The sequence below is a fragment of the Schistocerca cancellata genome, chromosome 1 (genome assembly GCF_023864275.1).
Source record: "Schistocerca cancellata isolate TAMUIC-IGC-003103 chromosome 1, iqSchCanc2.1, whole genome shotgun sequence".
Classification (NCBI taxonomy): Eukaryota; Metazoa; Arthropoda; class Insecta; order Orthoptera; family Acrididae; genus Schistocerca; species Schistocerca cancellata.
Genome location: NC_064626.1, coordinates 298,375,293 through 298,394,265, shown reverse-complemented (window position 1 = coordinate 298,394,265; position 18,973 = coordinate 298,375,293). Strand labels below are relative to the sequence as shown.

At 40.1% G+C, this 18,973-nt stretch overlaps 1 protein-coding gene across 1 annotated transcript in view; it reads left to right on the top strand.

Annotated features, from left to right (window-relative positions):
- LOC126171900 (F-box only protein 9) overlaps positions 1-18,973 on the top strand; it is an 82,833-nt gene that overhangs the window by 8,406 nt on the left and 55,454 nt on the right. Inside the window, exon 3 of the mRNA XM_049920834.1 lies at positions 15,497-15,700. Coding sequence (XP_049776791.1) covers positions 15,497-15,700 — 204 coding nt within the window. The remainder of the gene's footprint in view (positions 1-15,496; positions 15,701-18,973) is intronic.

Genomic DNA, 18,973 nt, shown 5'->3' with positions numbered 1-18,973 from the left:
TTATGCTGTATTCAGAAGGGTTGGCCAGATCATCCATCCGCTAAGACTTCTGATCCGTTGCGGAACTACTGCGCTTTGCGTTACAGCCTCCCGGCTAGGGATGGTGTTATCCTCCTTTCCACCGTAAATGCTTCGCCGCGTGTTGTGGTACCTGCGTCTTTGCGTGCTTCGGTCTTGCACCTCCTTCAGCAAGGGCACTGGGGTGTCTCTCGCACAAAATCTCTGGTGCGCTGTCATGTGTACTGGCTCGGCATCAACTCTGAAATCGCACACGTGGTTGCTGCCTGCAGCCCTTGTACGTCACAGGCCGCCGCCTCGAAGTCATCTTTGTCATCGTGGCCTTCGCCTGAGAAGCCCTGGGAGCGTATTCATGCTGACTTCGCGGGACTTTTTTTAGGTACTTATTGGCTTCTCGTTATTGACGCCTACTCTTAACTTTCCTTTCATTGTCCGTTGCACGTCGCCTACCACCGTGGCAACCACGAATGCTCTAGCTCGCATTTTTTCTTTGGAAGGGCTTCCCTCTACTCTTGTTACTGATAATGGTCCACAATTTGCCTCTTCCGATTTTGCGGATTTTTGTGCCGTCACGGCGTCATGCATGTCACGGCCCCTCTGTTCCATCCACAGTCAAACGGTGAGGCTGAATGACTGGTCTGCACATTTAAGGCTCAGATGAGGATACTCCTGACTTCTTCTGCTGATGATGCACTACTCCAATTTCTTGCTTCACCGCCATGGGCGACCACAGCCCGGCTGAGCTCTTACATGGCCGACAGCCCCGCACGCTACTTCAGACGGCCACGGATGTTGCAGTGCGTTATTCGGATCAGCTTCGGCCTCGTGAGCCAGAAACACCTGTTCCGGATGCCTCTACACCACCTTTGGCTCTACCTGACACTTGGGATACTGGAATGTCTCATTACTCGCAACGCAGTCCTCTCACCATCATATCGGTGCCAGGACAAGAACTGACGCCACCAGGAGACGTGCCCATGCAGATACCAGATGACCATCATCTGTTGGAGCAACTCTACTCGCCTCCTTCTCCTATGGACGCAGACACATTGCCCGTGTCTCCTGTTATAACAACCGGACTTGCTGCAACGGGCAGATTGGTGCACGGGGCCCCAGCAGATTCAACCCCCACGTCTCCTGTCATCTCGACCTGTTATCATCAGGGACACTTCCGTCCATACGGGAACCCTCCTCCTCGAGACTTTACGGCCAGTCAAACAATACCTATGGACGTTAGCAATCTACAGGCCACCTCCATCAAGACCTGTGCAAAAAATTCAAAGGGGGGAAAAGTGTTGTGACTCGCCGATCTTTCAAAGTGCCGCCACGCAGTTACGCGTGTCCTCTACATGCGGCTCTGTCTGCCAGCCACGCAACAGCAGCAGCACCAGCACCACCTAAGCGGCCAGCCAGCCAGCCAGCGGCCGCTAGACTTGGACTCAGTTATGATTTGACTGTTGAAGTGTACACACATCTTATTCTGTTTACTTGATCTATGACTTTCATGTATTGCGTCTTCCTTGAAATATATTTGTTCAACTTGAAGTTATAACAGATACCTATCCTCATTAGTACTGATTCTCAGAGTATTTGTGCAAATTGTGTGTTGTATGGTTTGATCACTGCAATCTCATTTCATCAACATGGTGTCTGTGACATGTGAATAGCAGCAGCCCACATGAGTGGACTTCCACGACGGGCCAAAACCACAGGCCATTTGCGTGGGCATCTCTAATGGATCGGGCCTGCTGATCTGAAGCCCACTGTTTCTCACGAATGTGCAGGGCATGCCTGTCGGATCCAGTCTCACTAATCTACCCCAGTCCAAGTCTGTTTGTGTGTGATGGCATAATGTGGTGGGTTTTTGTGATTTATCCATGGACTTAGTACTGCAGTGCTCCTCGGCAGGCCAGAGGCTAGCAAGTACATTGTACAATGTGACATTTTATTTATTTGAAGTACATTTTGGCACCTCAAAAGTAGTTTATATATATGAAAGTATGGACGATAAGGAAAAGAAATTTGTGGCAGTCTGTGGCGGTTTGTATGCAGTGTACTCATACATTACTCGAAAAAAAAATCATAGTCATAAATTATAGTCATAATACAGTGGGTAATAACCAACAATAACGAACATAGTAGAATCAACATTTTATTGGTGGTCACCAATAGTGTTGGTTTTCACAACTGTTCTGTGCCTCATACACTTATTTCCAGGCACCTACATTTTTCTGAGGTTATTTCTGAAATCATTGAAGGTATTTTAAATCTTTCTTGTGACTCCAATGAAATGCATGTTTTTGTCATTGAATGTGTTTTGTTTTATTGAAATAAAATAACAATATTGGTCTTAATGAAACACATATACAGTGTGGCTTGCTTTCGCCATCTAAAAACATTTAATTACAAAGGATATTGATGTTAGTACTTAAGATTTTTGCTCACAGGGGGGAGAAATACATAAGTCCTTACATTTTTTTGTCAACTTATGTCTTTACTTATCCATGAGATCTGAAAATTCATTAGTGAAAAATACTAAAACTTGTCTGGAAATCAGGGAAGTATCAGAGAATATCACGTAGGGAAACTTATGGCAACCCAGAAACAATACTTTTTCCACAAAATTATTGTCTTGCTGGAGAACCAAATGGCAGCATTCCAAACACTGTTGAAATTCGCTACCATATATTTTATGGTGTGAAAAATGAAAAGTGTGTATGCCATATTTGACTAGCATTGCCATGTTTGACTGGCATCCCCTTCTGGAGAGTTTGGCCAGCTGGTGTAAGTCTTTTTGTTGGATGCCACTTCGGCATCTTACATGTCAGTTGTAATGAAATAATGATGATGATGATGATGATGATGACACTACATGCACCCAGTCCTGAGTGGAGAAAATCCCTGACTCGGCTGGAAATCGAACACTGGACCCTATGATCAAGAATCAGCAACACTAACTGCTAGATCATGAGCTGTTGACAGTTTTTAGTGCAAAGCGTCCAGTCTCAGGAAATGATTTTATGGTATTAATGAGGGTTAGATGAATCAGACAGTGTATACTTGACACTGTTCTGCTTACTGTTTGAATGCAGTTGATGCCTTTTGGTGACATTTGCCCAAAAATAAGAGCACATCAATGAATTCCTCATTTTACATGATACTATAGCCTTTCTGAAATGGTATCTGCATTACTAATGATCCGACTTTGTTGATGTTTTATGAGTAACACACTGTAAATGAATTCAGCATTCCTATGGTTCCCTTTTGTACCAGTTTTTGGCAAAATGTCCCAGCATCTCAAAACGGAATTTAGGCATTGTGCTTCATCCAGAAGGAAAAAACTAAACTGTGTTGATTGTTAAGTTGAATATAATATAATGATTCTTTGAGAAACTCAATGGTACAGAGTTCTTGTAAGCAGTTGCGCATGGTCTAACTTCAGTGTGTTGTGCTGTTGTACGTAGCTTTAACATTTGCAGTGCTTATGGCAGTGGCTTTGATAAACTTTAAAATATTTCCTGTGTTCATCATGAGAAAATGCAAGTGCAAACTAAATAGTAGGACACTGGTAGAATTCTTGTTTTTAATGGACATGGTGAGAATATTGAGTGTAGAGTTTGTGATGTAACTCACATGAAGTCCGTCAATTTAAGGATCAAAAATTGATAATTAATTATCAATAAAGATAGTTTCAGATATTGATAAGCAACTTTCGGCACAATGAGTCACACTTGCATGTCACACAGTGGTGCGAAACCAGCATTTCAAGTCCATAGACTGCACAGCTGTCATAATTAAATCACTGTTCAACAGGAAGTTGTCATACTTGCAGACAAAAACCAAATCAACTATCACAAACATGATTGCACAGTTTATTTCACTGTTAATAGTTTATTTTAGATTTTTCCATCTGGATAGTGTTATAGATAATATAGTGTTGGAGTTGGTGAACTTTGGTGTTGAAAGCACAGAGCATTTGACTTCATATGTCATAGAGGTATTGGAAAGGTTGGAGCTTAAGAAAAAGGTTATAGCAATTTCATCTGGCAACATACACACTGGTTATGAAGAAAAGAAAAGAAAAGAAAAGGAGAGGAAAAACTGTTTTCATGTAAGTTGCATTTTTAGGTGTTGACTGCCCTGCTCATATTATACAAAACGCTATTCAGACTGGTACAAATGGCTTACCCATTACTATGCAGCTCCATATTTTTGCTGTTCATATTGAAAAACTAAAATCATTCTGTGAGTTCGCTGAAGGAGTATAGTAGGAACTTCAAGATCATAGTACAGCTACATGCTTATCTCTTCTACCAACTGTTGGAAAAAGTCATTAATGCTATCCAAACATTAAAATCCTAGCTTCCATTCCTTGTGAAGTGTGTTATCACAGTGAAGAACTATTTTGAAACTCTGCTGTACTTCATCACCCTTCAGTTCTTTGAATCTAATTAAGTGTATCTCCAACAGTATTCAGTGCACTGGAAAAGAAAATTTAACTACAATTGAAATTTCAGGCAAAATAAATGTGTTGCCTTACAAATAAGGAGCTGGAAAATCCGAAAGATTTTTGACATATACATAAACCAGCAGTTTTGTGAGCTGGGAAGTAAAGAGCTGCATTTGATATATTTTTGAATGGTGTGAACAATTTCTGGAACCTCTTCAGCCAATGGAGTGGATAGCCCCAAATCAAACCATAAGCTGGATTAGTGTTCAGGAATTGTATAGTTTGGCAAAATATAGTGTCATGAACTTAATCTTAGTAGTGTTAGTGAATGATGACAGGAAATTTTTGTCGAAGTGGAATAACCAAGAAGTGTAAGTACAACGAAAGCTATTTAGAAATGGGCTTTATGGAGACAAAGGAGGGTAAAGCTCAGTGTGTAATTTGTGCGCGAGTCCTTCCGAACAGTGCAATGGTTCCAGTTAAATTGCACAGTCATTTGAAGGTACTCACCCGGATTTCCAGGCTAAAGACATCAATTTTTGCAAAAGGAAGAGTGCTGAACTAGCTGCTTCTCAGCATTGCGTGAAAATGCATGCAAAAACAATTAATTAAAATTCATTAAAAGCTTCATTCTTGGTTAGTTATCGAGTGGCAAAAACAGGCAAAGCTCATACCAGTGCAGAAATTCTCATAAAGCCCTATGTTAATGATATTGTTTCTTGCATGCTAGATGAAAAGGCAGTAAATGCCTCAAATGGCTCTGAGCACCAAGCGACTTAACTTCTGAGGTCATCAGTCGCCTAGAACTTGGAACTAATTAAACCTAACTAACCTAAGGACATCACACACACCCATGCCCAAGGCAGGATTCGAACCTGCGACCGTAGCGGTCACGCGGTTCCAGACTGAAGCGCCTAGAACCGCACGGCCACACCGGCCGGCGCAAGGCAGTAAAGCTTGTATCTTCGGTGCCATTATCAAACAATACTGTCAAGAGACGCATTGTTGACATGTCAAATGATGTGAAAGACACTCTTGTTTCTCGCATCCAACACATTTTATTTTCTCTGCAGATAGATGAATCCACTGATGTTGCAGGATTAGCAATTCTATTGGCTTTTGTCCGTTATGAATATTCTGGATGTTTTTAGGAGGACCTCTTACTGTGCAGAGCACTACCTGCCAACACAACAGGTGCTGAAATATTCCATCTATTGGATGATTTTTTTAAGGACTAACGAAGTTTCTGGTCTAATTGCATAGCTTTGTGCACAGATTGTGCAAAAGCTATGACGGGTCCTACAGTTGGAGCAATAATGAAAATAAAAGAAAACGCCAAGAATAGCATCAGTACTCTCCACAGATATGCTTTAGCTACAAAACAAATGCCTGTTTCGTTCAAGAAAGTTTTAGATGAATCCATTCAAATCATTAACTACATAAAATCAAGGCCGTTTAAGTCAAGACTTTTCACAATACTGTGTGAAAATATGGGAAGCCTTCATCGTTCCCTGCTTCTCCACACAGAAGTGAGGTGGCTCTCACGTGGGAATGCACTCTCTCGGTTGTATGGATTAAGATTGGAAGTCTTAACTTTGCTTTTGGAGCATAACACCAAATTAGCAGACCTTATTAGTGACGGAAATTGGCAGTGTATACTTGCCTATTTGTCAGATATTTTCTCCAAAATGAATGAAATGAATATTTCACACCAAGGGCAAAGTGAAAGAAAGGTCACTGCTATTGACAAAGTTCGAACGTTCAAGAGGAAAATCAATTTTTGGGCAGAGAGTGTCAAGGAGGGGGAGGTCAAGTGTTTTCCTCTTCTCAAGGAGTTTTTGAAAAACAAAACATTGGCGCTTGGGAAGAATTTGTTTCATCAAATCCTGGAACATCTCCGAAGCTTGATGTCATTGTTGGAGCATTATTTCCCAACAGCTGAAGATGAGAAGCTGCAGAAATACGAATGGGTGGTCAACCCATTCACTGTATCCAGAAAGCCAAACATTCTATCATCAAATGAATATGAGTTCTTGATAGAAATTGCCACATACCCTACCTTGAAATCAAGTTTTGACATTGACGGTTACTCACACTTTTGGATTCATTTGGATAACAAGAAATACTACCCCCTTGTTGAAAAGGCAAAACATGTACTTCTTCCATTTGCCACAACATACATGTGTGAATCTGGATTCTCGATCTATGCTGCCCACAAAACTAAATACTGAAGCTCTCTAGATGCAGAACCAGACATCCGTCTCCAGTTGTCAAGAATTGAACCCAACTTTTCAAAATTGTGTCAGCAGAAGCACCCTCAACCATCACATTAGGATTCCATTATTATTCTTACAGAGTCATCTATAGTAAAGAAAGCATTTTTCTTCGTAGATGCTCAGTGAACGTACCTGAACTATAACTCTGTAGGAATTTTGTTTCTGTCTTCTATCATTTACAGAATATTTATTAATTGAATTCTATTGACATTGATATTTTTGTTACGAAAATTAAAATTTTCTCTAAAGCTAATTTTTTTTCTTTATAATATATTCCATCCTCTCAGTTAAAAATATGGCCTGCCTATATGCCTATACTTCAATTACAATTACTTGCTATTACTCGCACATTATATTGTGGCAACTGGCTGAGAGTGTGAACAAATGAGGACTTTTCACGTGCCACCTTGTGAAAGGTAAACTTCCTCTGCCAGAATCATTTCCATTGAGAAAAAAAGTCTTATGTTCTGTGAGATGCTTTGTCTTCTTATATAGAAATAAGAGAGTCTGTTTGTTTTCCTAATTTGCTTACAGTCTGGGCTGACTGCCACTATATATCTGACAGTACACTGTTGCAATGCCGCCTGCTAGGTGCCGGGTATTGACTGACAGCTGCTGTTCAGTAGATATGCAAAGACTTAAAAATAACTGGACTTTCCAAGCTGTTTACATGGGCATCAAAATCAATTGTAGAACTGGGAAACGGCTTTATAAAAGCAGATTTCCAGAATCGATTTTGAAGTGTTTACCTGACCAACCAAAAGCGGAACTGGAACAGCGGCTTACAAAATCCGGTTTTGGAAATGCATGTAAACTGGGTGAATGTATTCCCACACATTGCTCAACAGATGTCACAATAGTCCTTCAAAGGCAATTCCTTGGCCTCTTTTCTTTCGTGATGTGTTTGTATCCCGAATCATGGGTCTGCCTCTTCTCTTCACAGCCGCGCAGTCTAAGGCGCCATGTTGTCGTGGATTGCGCAGCCGCTCCCACCGGAGGCTCGAGTCCTCCCTCATTTGTGTGTGTGTGTGTGTGTGTGTGTGTGTGTGTGTGTGTGTGTGTTTTATCCTTAGCGGAAGTTAAACTTGGGTTAATAGTGTGTAAGACTAGGGACTGATGACCTCAGCAGTTAAGTCACATAGACTTTACAAACATTTGAACATTTTTCTTCAGATTTCACGAAAAACCACACACACACACACACACACACACACACACACACACACTCACACTCACACTCACATACACCCACACACACACGTGCACACACGACTGTTACCAAATATGCATGCTCCTTACACAACAGTAGCCAAACAGTGAAAGTGAATGGACCACAAGCGGCAGCTTGTCAACAGTGAACAGTTTGGATGTGACGTTGATAGCTCTTGGAGGAAGGCAGCTTCAACATGTGAAATGTCAATTACCAAATGATTTTAATCAGGCTGTAGTGTGTTGAACAAAGGGAGTAAATCCACTAGTATGTGTCTGGATACAGTGGGAATTCTAATTGGATCATTAATTTCAAGTTGTTTTCATTCATCTCTAAACCAAGACTATTGATACTTCAGGGGGGGGGGGCATTGGGAACATGGCACTTGCATTAAGAAGCTTTCAGTTTCCATGGATTTCACTCTGAAATTTAAATGTACTTAGCTCTTGACTGACTAGGGGTCCGCCATGGATTTTCGACTGAAGAAGGGGTCTGCCAGCTGAAAAGATTGGGAAGCCCTGGTCTGATACATATCAGAAGCTTTGTTTGGTTTTCACTAGCTATTTGAGATTCTAATGCATGTATCGAAAGGGTGTTTTCTATAAGTAAATCTCTGTGGATGGACAAAGAAACCAGATTCAAATTAGAAACAGTAAAAGCTCTGTCAATGATAAAAACCACATCTGTTAGCCTCTCTTGTACGTGCTTCTTAATTAATGAAAACAAGTGTCCAGAGCAAATATGCACCACTAAAATTTACAGCTTAAGTACCAGCAAGTCTAACCTCATCAGTGATATGCTGTGTGAAAATAAATTTTTATTAAGCCTATGTTGAAGCTAATTCTGCTGTGTCCTGATTTTTTACTCATTTGTCGTGAAGTTTTGTGTGTTATTTTGAAAATGTCATGAATTTGACTAAAAAGAACATGAGAAAGAAGCATTCCTCATAACAAACCTGATCTGTGTAGGCAGTGGTTCTACCGCACTTCTGTTAACACATCTGAAGGGCTATATACAACTGATAACATATCTATTATTTGCAAGACCTCACCCCACAACCACCAGGGGGCTCACAGCTCTTTCCTGAATATGTGCGTGGCGCGCATGGGGCTCCAAGCTGTTGCAAGCCTTTCTTCCATCCCAGGCTGCATTCCCTTCCCCGTGCCTCCCTGTACTCTCTGCTTCTCCTGTGCTGCCTCCTTCCCACTCTCTGTGTCCTTGCTTTCATCAGCCTGGCTATCCTCCAATTCCTGCTGTCCCATGCAGTTTTGTTCCCCTGGTGTTTTTTTTTTTGTCCCCCTTTTTGGTTTGAATTCCATTTCTTCCACCAAATCTGTGGCCCTCCATGCGTGTTACCATCTTGGTGACATCCTGGTGTCCGTTACTCCTCATCAGTTTTTGAGTATGGTTTGGGTTCATTCTCTAGTGTGTCCAATCTGGACCGATGAGGTGATGGTACTGGCATCTTTATTCTAGCATTTAAGGAGATACCCTCAAAGAGAAGGTCAAGGTTACAGTTTATCAGTGTGATGTGAAGCCGTACTTCCCGTCACCCATGAGGTGTTTTTGGTGTTTGCAGTTTGGGCATGGTTTCCTGCTGTACTGCAGACACACTATGGGGTGAAAGTGAATGCCCACTCCATTGGGGGAATTCCTGTGTTTGGCTGCCTGCATATGGTAATTGCCATTTGCCAAATGTATGAAAAGATACAGGAGTGAATAAGTCCTTTGATACTTTATCCTACACTGAGGGTCCTCAGGAAAATGGCTGTCTTCGCCTTGTGTATGCCCCCTTCTCCTCTTCCTCTCCCCTGCTAGTTCCCACTCCCTCTCCTCTGGTTGTCGGGCGCTGATAACCTCGCTGTTGTGCGCCCTAAAACACTAATATTAATAATAATCCTCCGGTTGCCACTCCCCTTACCCTACCCCCAGTTAGCATTGGTATTGGTTTGGGAGGTCTTCAGCCTTGTGTGCACACCAGCCATGTTCCCTCCCCCCCCCCCCCCCCACCTTTTCCCAAAGTTTTGTCTGGTCCTTTGTGGCAATTTGTTTCCCCCTTTCCTGTGTTCTTTCTGGTGTCCCTCTTGTGTCATGATCATGGTATATTGTGGGGAATGGGATGGGTCAGAGGTGGTGCCAGTGCCCTGTTGAGCCTAGCGCCTCTGAGGTGCCCCCTGCTCTTGTCCCTCACTCCCTTCCTCCTTCCTCTCCTCTCTTATTCTTTACTCTTCCTGCCACACAAAAAATTCCTTTTGCCTCTTTGTTTGCCCCTTTTCCTTTCCCATCAACTGGAGTGTTCTGTAGGTGTTGTTTCTCCCTTAGTTTCTGCCACCTTGTTGGGTCACTCCTAATCATCCAGCTAATAATTGCTTTTGAGACTGACATTGTCAGTTGAGAGGGGGACAGCAATCTTGTACCATATTTTATGAACTATAAGTCACTACAGATTTAAAGATGCACCTTAATTTTTAAGGAATTTTTTTTAAAAAGACGACATTTTTACAATTTTTATTATTAGACTGTAAAGGCATACTAAAAAAATAATGTTAGTGTACAAAACCGAACTGACCTTTAAAATCGCTGAAAATCATCTGAACTTTCTTCTTCTTCTTCTTCTTCTCCTCCTCCTCCTCCTCCTCCTCCTCCTCCTCCTACTCTTCATCATCATTGTTGTCCTCTTCACGTAGAAGATGGTCTTCACTGCCATAGAGAGCATTACTTATGTCACACTTCTTGGATGATTCAATAATAATGTCTTCTCTCACTCTAGATCACAACTGTTTTATCCACAGACACACTTGTTTGATTATTGAATTTCATCCATCATCCATTTCTTCTATTCCTCTCTCATATACATTTTAAATGGTTTATTTATCACGACATCAAGAAGTTGCAATTTGTGAGGTAAGTCCTCCCAGAATAACAGCAATCTCTGTATTTTCCTGTATCAATTTCTTTTTCAAAGAATTTTTAAAATGACTACTAAACTGATGTAGTACAAGAACAGAACTCTTCTTCAGCAAAGCACCTTTCCTTCTCTGCCACACTCTGTTAATCCATAATTTCATTACAGCCTTGTCCATTCAACTCTTGTCATATATGTGAACACAACCACGTGGTGGTATTTCAGAAGGTTTGGTATTGTTTGCACTTGAAAATGACCATTGGATTAAGTTTAGTACTATCAGCATAACATGAAAGAACAACAGTGTAGTGCATTTTTTATGTCCACTTGTTTTTATAGTTACAATTTTAGCGCCTTCCATGGCAACAGTTCTTTTACTTGGAAGATCAAATGTTAGAGGAGTTTCGTCCATATTCACTATTTGGCTTAGTTCCACACTGGCTTTCATTCAATGTTGAATAATAAAGTGATAAGTGATGAAAAGATAGTATTTTCTCTTCTTACTCTTGTGATATTTTCTGAGATATTTTGGTTTTGGTTCACATGCTGTGTCAATGATACTTCATAAACCTGTACCACCAACAAATTACACCCTTAAAATCCGTTAAGTTCCACTGTAGTGCTAGCTTACGAGCTTATATTTGAATCATTTTTGTGTTAATTCCAATGCCATTTTGGTAGTTTCCTTAGATCCATTTCTGTACATCGTCGTCCAGTTTTGGCCATTCTGCATTCAGTCCTGTATTTGCACATTTAATCGTCCTCATTTTTTCAGTTCTTCTCTCCTATCCCGTCAATTGTGAATGCTTTTTCTGTTGGTGGAGGGCCAAAATTCCACTCACCTGCTCTGTTTCTACGTTCTCCTGCATAAGGTATTACTCTCAATTTATAGCTGACATCATATGAAAAACTTCTATTTTTTCCATTATGAAACTAACTACAGACAAAAATATTTTGCTGTTACCGATAACACAAATCACTTTCAATTCAAGTTCATTGGCATTATAGACTGCAGTGATGCATCAGAGGCTGGACAGTGTTCTGGGTTTGTGATGGCAGGTTAGAATGGAGACAGTGTTAGCAAGCTTGTGAATCCCTGTAACTCATGTTCGTTGCATAGGTGCACTCCTGCTACCAGTTGAATCAAATGTTGCCAGATAGAGAGAGGTTTCTCACGGCATTGAATATACGGCCATTTTTAATGGCCCATTGCAGGAATTTAAATCAAACTCTGGACATCTTTATATTAATTTCGAGTATAAGACACACTTGAATTTTCGAGGCAGTTTTTCGAAGAAAAAAGTGCGTATTACAGTCCATAAAATACAGTAATGTATATAATAAAAGTTTTAATGGAATTGATCTAGGGGGGATGAAACTGCACCACATTTGTTCTTACAATGTGAAAACTGGTGGCGAAAAGGTACAAATTATTTGGGTCATTAATTAATAAATTGTGACTAACAGGCATAAAGGGACTCCTACTACCCTTTAAGGGTACTGGTTGGCTTTTCTAGAATGACAGGGAGAGATAAAGCACAATAAACTTAGTTTGGTGTGGGGAACAGGGGGCTTGGAACACTGTTGTTTTGTCGTCTTATTGAAATCAAATCATATCATATATCAAATGGCTTTATCACAATAATGCCATTTGTGAAAAGTGCAATACCGAAAAGGAATTACCTGAATAGCGCCACACTTGGTGGAAGTGGCGACAGGTGTGCAAGCAATAAGTGATACGTTTTGCGGCAAGGTGGGGTACACGTAGGCCGAGCAGAGCCCTCTCATGTCGGTCCTACAGGGTTGGTGTTGCGCCTAGTGCAGTCGGTGCAGAGCTGTCACACAAGGTGGAAACAATTCAGTAAGTGCCAGTATGCCTCGTGGACGTCAAAGGGAGACATACCGGCATGTGAGCGAGTTTGAATGGGGCAGAATGATCGGTCTTCGGGAAACGGGGTTGTCATATCATGACATTTTGGCTCGCACAGGGCATGCTGCTATGACAGTGATGTGTGTATGGAAGCAGTGTATAGAGGAAGGTCGTATGCAGCGACTAGCGGGAACTGGACCACGGAACATGACCACAGCACGGGATGACCGTCATCTTGTCTGCATGGCCATTACGGGCCGTACAGCGTCATCTACAGTGTTGGCACTTCGCTGGAGCACTGCAAACAGGTGTGAACTTGCCTGCATCGACTGTTCATCACTGTCTGCTGCAAGTTGGACCGGTTGCACGCATGCCATTATGTCGGCTTCCATTGACCAGAAAACCATAAGCTCCTCTGACTGCAACAGGCACGTGCACACCATCACTGGAGTGCTGAGTGGCAACATGTAATCTTTTTGGATGAGTCCCCTCTTCAACCTGTCCTACAGTGATGGCCACATGTGTGTCCAGCGTTACCGTTGTTAGCGCAACCGTGAGGGCTGCATTGTGGAGCGGCATAGTGGACAAACATCAGGTGAGATGGTTTGGGGCACCTTTGGTTACAACAACCGATTTCACCTCGTACATATTGCGGGCACATTGAGCAGCATCCGGTACCTAATGGAGGTTGTGGAGCCTGAAGTACTCCCCCTGCTTCAGGCATCTCGACAGGCCATATTTCAACAGAAGAATGCCTCGCCACATATTGCGAGGAATGTACAGGCCTTCTTCGAAGAGCGATGGGTACCGTTGCTTCCCTGACCTGCACGTTCGCCAAACATGTCGCCCATCGAACATGTCTAGGATATGGTTGATCGGCACCTGGTGCATCACGGTCCTCCAGTAACTGGTGTCACAGATTTGTGGGCTTGGATACTAATTGCATGGAGGGAAATCTCCCAGGATCATATTCAAAACCTTATTGATTCAATGCCACGGCGTATAACAGCTCTAATTGCAGTGCATGATGGCCACATGATGTACTGAACAGTAGGGCTCAAAGGACATGTACCGATTTGAAAAGGTAATCATTTGTCACTTGTCATGTACCTAACCAGGAGTATTACATTAATTGAGTTTATGCGTTTCGTTCATGGTGTTGCAATTTCCACAAACAGTATTGTACAACAAGATGATAAGATGTTTCAGTCGTTTAGTAAGCATCTTTAGATCTACAGATGGTTGCTAATCAACTGAAACAGCCAGTTGTTGTTCCATTATGTTGCAGTCAAGACTTTAAATGCATAGTAGATGACATATCTTTTGTGCTGACAATACAGGTTTCATAAACATCACCTGCCTGTTGGCTAAGCGGGTCAAGTTTCCTTGGAGAGTACCATAAAATTCAGTGTAGCACACCATCAACAGGCCGTAACAGCAAGACAAAATTGTATTTGTACCTCATGATTTCTTGTTAGTTCTGCAGAAGAGCTATGTTACTGAATTTGTTTCATCAAGATCTGATATTGTGACGATAAAGAATAGCACAGCACACTGTCATTCAAAAAAACAAAGTTGATATCTGTATCTTGGTTACTAAATGACTAGCAGAAAATTGCTGAAGCACTCAATATTTGGGAAAGTGATGTTGAAGATAAGTCATTATTTGTTTTCTTCAGGTGGGAACAGAGTGAGAAAGGTACAAGATTGGAAGGGGTGAGAAGTGAAACATATTAGTGTAACTCTGGTTGCTAAGAGCTGGAGCATCAGTGCTACCCTTTTGTAAGCAGATGTTTCTAGAGGTAGTTAGTGTCCTATTTTGCAATTTTCCCATCAATTGCAATACACAGATAGTAAAAACATAGTTTTAAAATAATCTTTTTCTGATTCTGTTTTTAATTAAAATCTTCTTCTAATTCGGCGGATGCTAGCAGATGTTTCTCTTTGTATAAAATCCTTTTACCATTGCAATAATTGCTACTAACTTACCTCATTCTTGCTTCATCTGTCTTTATTTATTATACTCCTTAGACAGCAAAATTAGTCCAGATCTCCAGGCATCTCTATTTTGAACATTTAAGATGTGCAGCATGTCCATTTACTGTGTCATTGCTTTCATTTTCTTTTTAATTATGTGCATTAGGCTTCTGCCAGCAAATGTTCCGTTTCATTAAGCACCAGACTAAGTTCCTGTTTTTTTTACGACAACCACTGCTATCATACTGCCACCAATGCCATTCGCTCATTATTACTGTTGATGATCACGGCTGTCATCAGTGAACAATATTGTGCTGATTTTCAGCATATAACAATCAACTCTCACATTGAGATGATTGTTTACTTCCCTCCAATTCTCTTCAGTGCAGAAATAAAATAGCAGTGGTGAAATTGAGCAATCCTGCCTTTCACCTTACGTGATATTTGCTCTCTTGTTCCATTCTGTCACTGCTGACTAATTCAGTTGTTGTTAATATCACCCGGCTTAAGAATGGAAAACATGTTATTCCACTCCATATTATCGAGCCTTTTTCAAATCTGAGAATGCAGTATGTTTTTCATCAGTTTCCTTAAAGCTGTGCTCTTACCCACAGTGCTAAAATTGTTCCTCAAGTGCCCATGCTTCTAAAACCACATTGGTCTTCTTTTAATCTGCTTTCAATTTTATTTTCCATTCTTCTTCTATTAAAGTTCTCTTGTGTATGTAGAATAATATCTAATACTGTATTATTTACAGTGCTATTTTCTAAAGTTGCCTTATTCTTTACAGAGAATGGAAGAGCTGTTGGCAAGCTTCCGTGAGCAATGGCAGCGAGAAATTGAAAAGTCTCCTCAGAGAGTCGTGGGACAAATCAGGCAACAGCAACAGCCACAGTTAAGAGTGTCTGACATACAGCAGACACCATCTTCGTTACAGCAGCAAACACCAGCACTGGAGTCTGAGATAGATGATCCTGGGAGTGTTGAGAATAAGGTGTGTTCACCCTGTTTAGTACCTCTCTCTCTCTCTCTCTCTCTCTCTCTCTCTCTCTCTCTCTCTCTCCTCCTTTACACACCTTTCACCTGTGGCTGGCTGGTTTATTAACTGAATTCCTGCCCAATAAACCTGTGTCTGCAGTCAGCTTAAGCAAACTAAGAAAGTAAAGTGGAGAAGAAATAAGAAACGGTAACTGCATTGCCTTATACAGACTTGATGAGAAGGGGCCTTACAGACTGCCCCCCTTCGTTTTACTGTGCTTGTAGGATTTGAAGGTCAGCCCTCACACATAAATTTCCCAAAGCAGTATGAGACACCACCCAAAAATATTAAAAAAGAATGACTGAAGATTTCTTAATGCTGTTTAGTATAAAATAATGAGACATTGAAAGCATTTAAACAGACACACCTGTAATTGAGTGCATACCATTTTAGATGCTTGGTCACAAAGTTGCTAGTTCGTTTCTCCCTAGTAGCAACTTTTTAAAAATATCATTTGAATTCTAAATTTATTATCGAATTGAAATATTAATTAAGAAGTATTGAATCATAGTTTTTTAAACAAAAAATAAAATTTTAATTTTTAATTAATAGTCATGTGAAAATATGAGCAGTCTAATAAATTTCAGTATGGTGTAAAATGCAGAATGTCTGATTGTCAAATAAAACAGTTACATGTATCAATAACACTCTGTAGTCTCCAGAAATAAAACAAATTATTTTGTTTTCTATTTGATGATTCACATTTTTGTACAAACATTTTAATTTTATTCAGGTACTCTCATTTTCATGTGATAAACAATTAAAAGGATGTTATCTTTATTAAAATTATGATTCAACATTTGCTAATTAAAATTTCTATTTGATAACAAATGTATAAGTCAAAGAAAAGTACAGGAAAAATGTTGCTACTAATGAGATTTAAATCTGTGACTTCAATTCTAGAAGGCTGCCTGCATCTTTGTTAAAAGATTAAGCTTATGCATTACAGATATTTTAGAAACAGTGACTGTTGATTGAATCTAAATACAGAAAACTGGAACCAGTGACTTGTTTGAGCATTTATTTATTATTCCATGAACCAGTTTTCGAACCTTTTCAAGTTCATATTCAGTTGGTTTCCTGGAGGTTACATCACTTTTTCTAGCATAATGTTGAGTGATGACTAATGAAAAAAGCCGCCGATACCGTTACAAGCCAGCACCCAGTATTATGCTAGAAATAGTAATGTAACCTCCAGAAAACCATCTGAAGATGAACCTGGAAAGGTTCAAAAACTGGTTCATAGAATAATAAATAAATATTAAAAAAAGTAACTGGTTGCAGTTTTATGTATTTACATTCTTTGTTAAAATGTTGGAAATTTCGTTCAGGAAACTTCAAAATAAATTTCTATATTGTTTTTGAGGAGTGCATTGTACTCCCTTAGGAAATTGATGTTTGGGCACTGACCTTCAAATTCAGTGAGTATGAAAAAAAATCAGAGAAGCTCCCTGTGAGATACCCTTGTTTGGTGTTACAGAATTTCATACTAGCTGTGTTTGCACTGATCCTTCAGTACCAGGTAGCACATATATCTGTAAATCTGTATACTAGTAGAAATAGTATCTGTCATGCCATCAGTATGCTTTAAATGGATTAGTTTTTGCTATCAAGATGGCAGAGTTTTCCTTGGTCAAATTATAGTTTCTCTCCTAACTTGTCTTAGTAACTCTGATTGGATCCTTACAGCCAAAAGAAGCACAAACAAATTTGGAGAGATTTGTAGCTAAACACAAATATTGTTAAACGTGAACTCACAGTTGCAGCACCCTTTTCAAAATTCACTATCTAACCAGTTGTTTGGGATTTTACTCTAAGCAAAAGAAATATAAGCTGGGCCAAAGTGAGTGGGAACATCTTAAAATCCTGGTGACTTTTTTTGTTTTAGGTGTCATCTTTCCCAACATTGAAACTCTGATCATATCATCCTCTTTGAGATTTCATATGTTGGTGATAAGATAGTAGCATAGAATGGTCTTCCTGTCTAAAAAATCAATTTAATTGTGCAATTTAGGGAGTTTGACTGTATGTTGATTAGTTGGAGGCAGGGCTAGAATCTTCTGGACCATCATTTGCTTGAACGTAGCTATAAATAATTATAGTTTTCTTTCACATATCTTCTTACAGATGCACAAACTATAATTACAATTCATCTGTCAGTCTTACTTGACTCCTTTTTTCTTTTCTTTTTTTTTATGAGTATTACGGAAGTTTCAATTGTTTGTGCAAGTTCTGAAACACAATTATGAGCCAAGATAGCTTTCTGTTGTCCTTAATTACTTGGCTCATCACTCTTGTACTCACATCATATTTGCATTAGTTGCCCTCATATAATTTCGATATAGGAGATAAATTGCTTTACAAAAGATAAAATCTCTGAGCCCTCATGATACTGTTCTGCTACCATTATCATTATACCTGTATTAACAAGCTAGCAGGAGATATTAAAATCGTGAAATTCTGAAAGTTACAGTAGAAATATGACTTCCAAGCTCCATATACAATGAAATTAATGCAAAATATTAAACCAGTGATGGTAAATACAACATATTCCATATCTAAGCAGAAAGATACAATTCACAGCTGACTTAGCCCCTCTGTTAACTATAATCTATCATAGATCCCTCAAATAAAAAACTGTGCGCAGTAGTTGGAAGAAAGCACAGGTCACATTTGTCTGCAAGAAGGGGAGCAGAAGTGATCCACAAACCTACCTTCCAGTAGCCTTGACATCAATTTATTGTAGAATCTTAGAACATATTCTGAGCTCAGACGTAATGAGGTATCTCGAACAGAACAACCTTGTCCTTGCCAGTCACCATGGATTTTGAAAACATAGATCATGTGAAACCCAACTTGCATTTTTCTCGCATGAAATTCTGAAAGCCATAGATCGAGGCAGTCGGGTAGATACAGTATTTCTCAATTTCTGAAAAGCACTTGACTCAGCACCACACCAACATTTTTTATCAAAAGTATGATAATATTGGGGTATCCATATGAAATATGTGACTGGAATGAGGATTTCATGGTAGGGAGGACACAGCATGTTATCTCAGACGGAGAGATATCGACAGATGTAGAAGTAATTTTGGGTGTACCACAGGGAAGATATTGGGTCCCTTACTGTTCATGTTGTTTGTTAATGATCTTGTGGACAATATTAATAGTAACCTCAGATGCAGTTATCTAAAATGAAAAACCCAACTCACATTTTTCTCACATTAC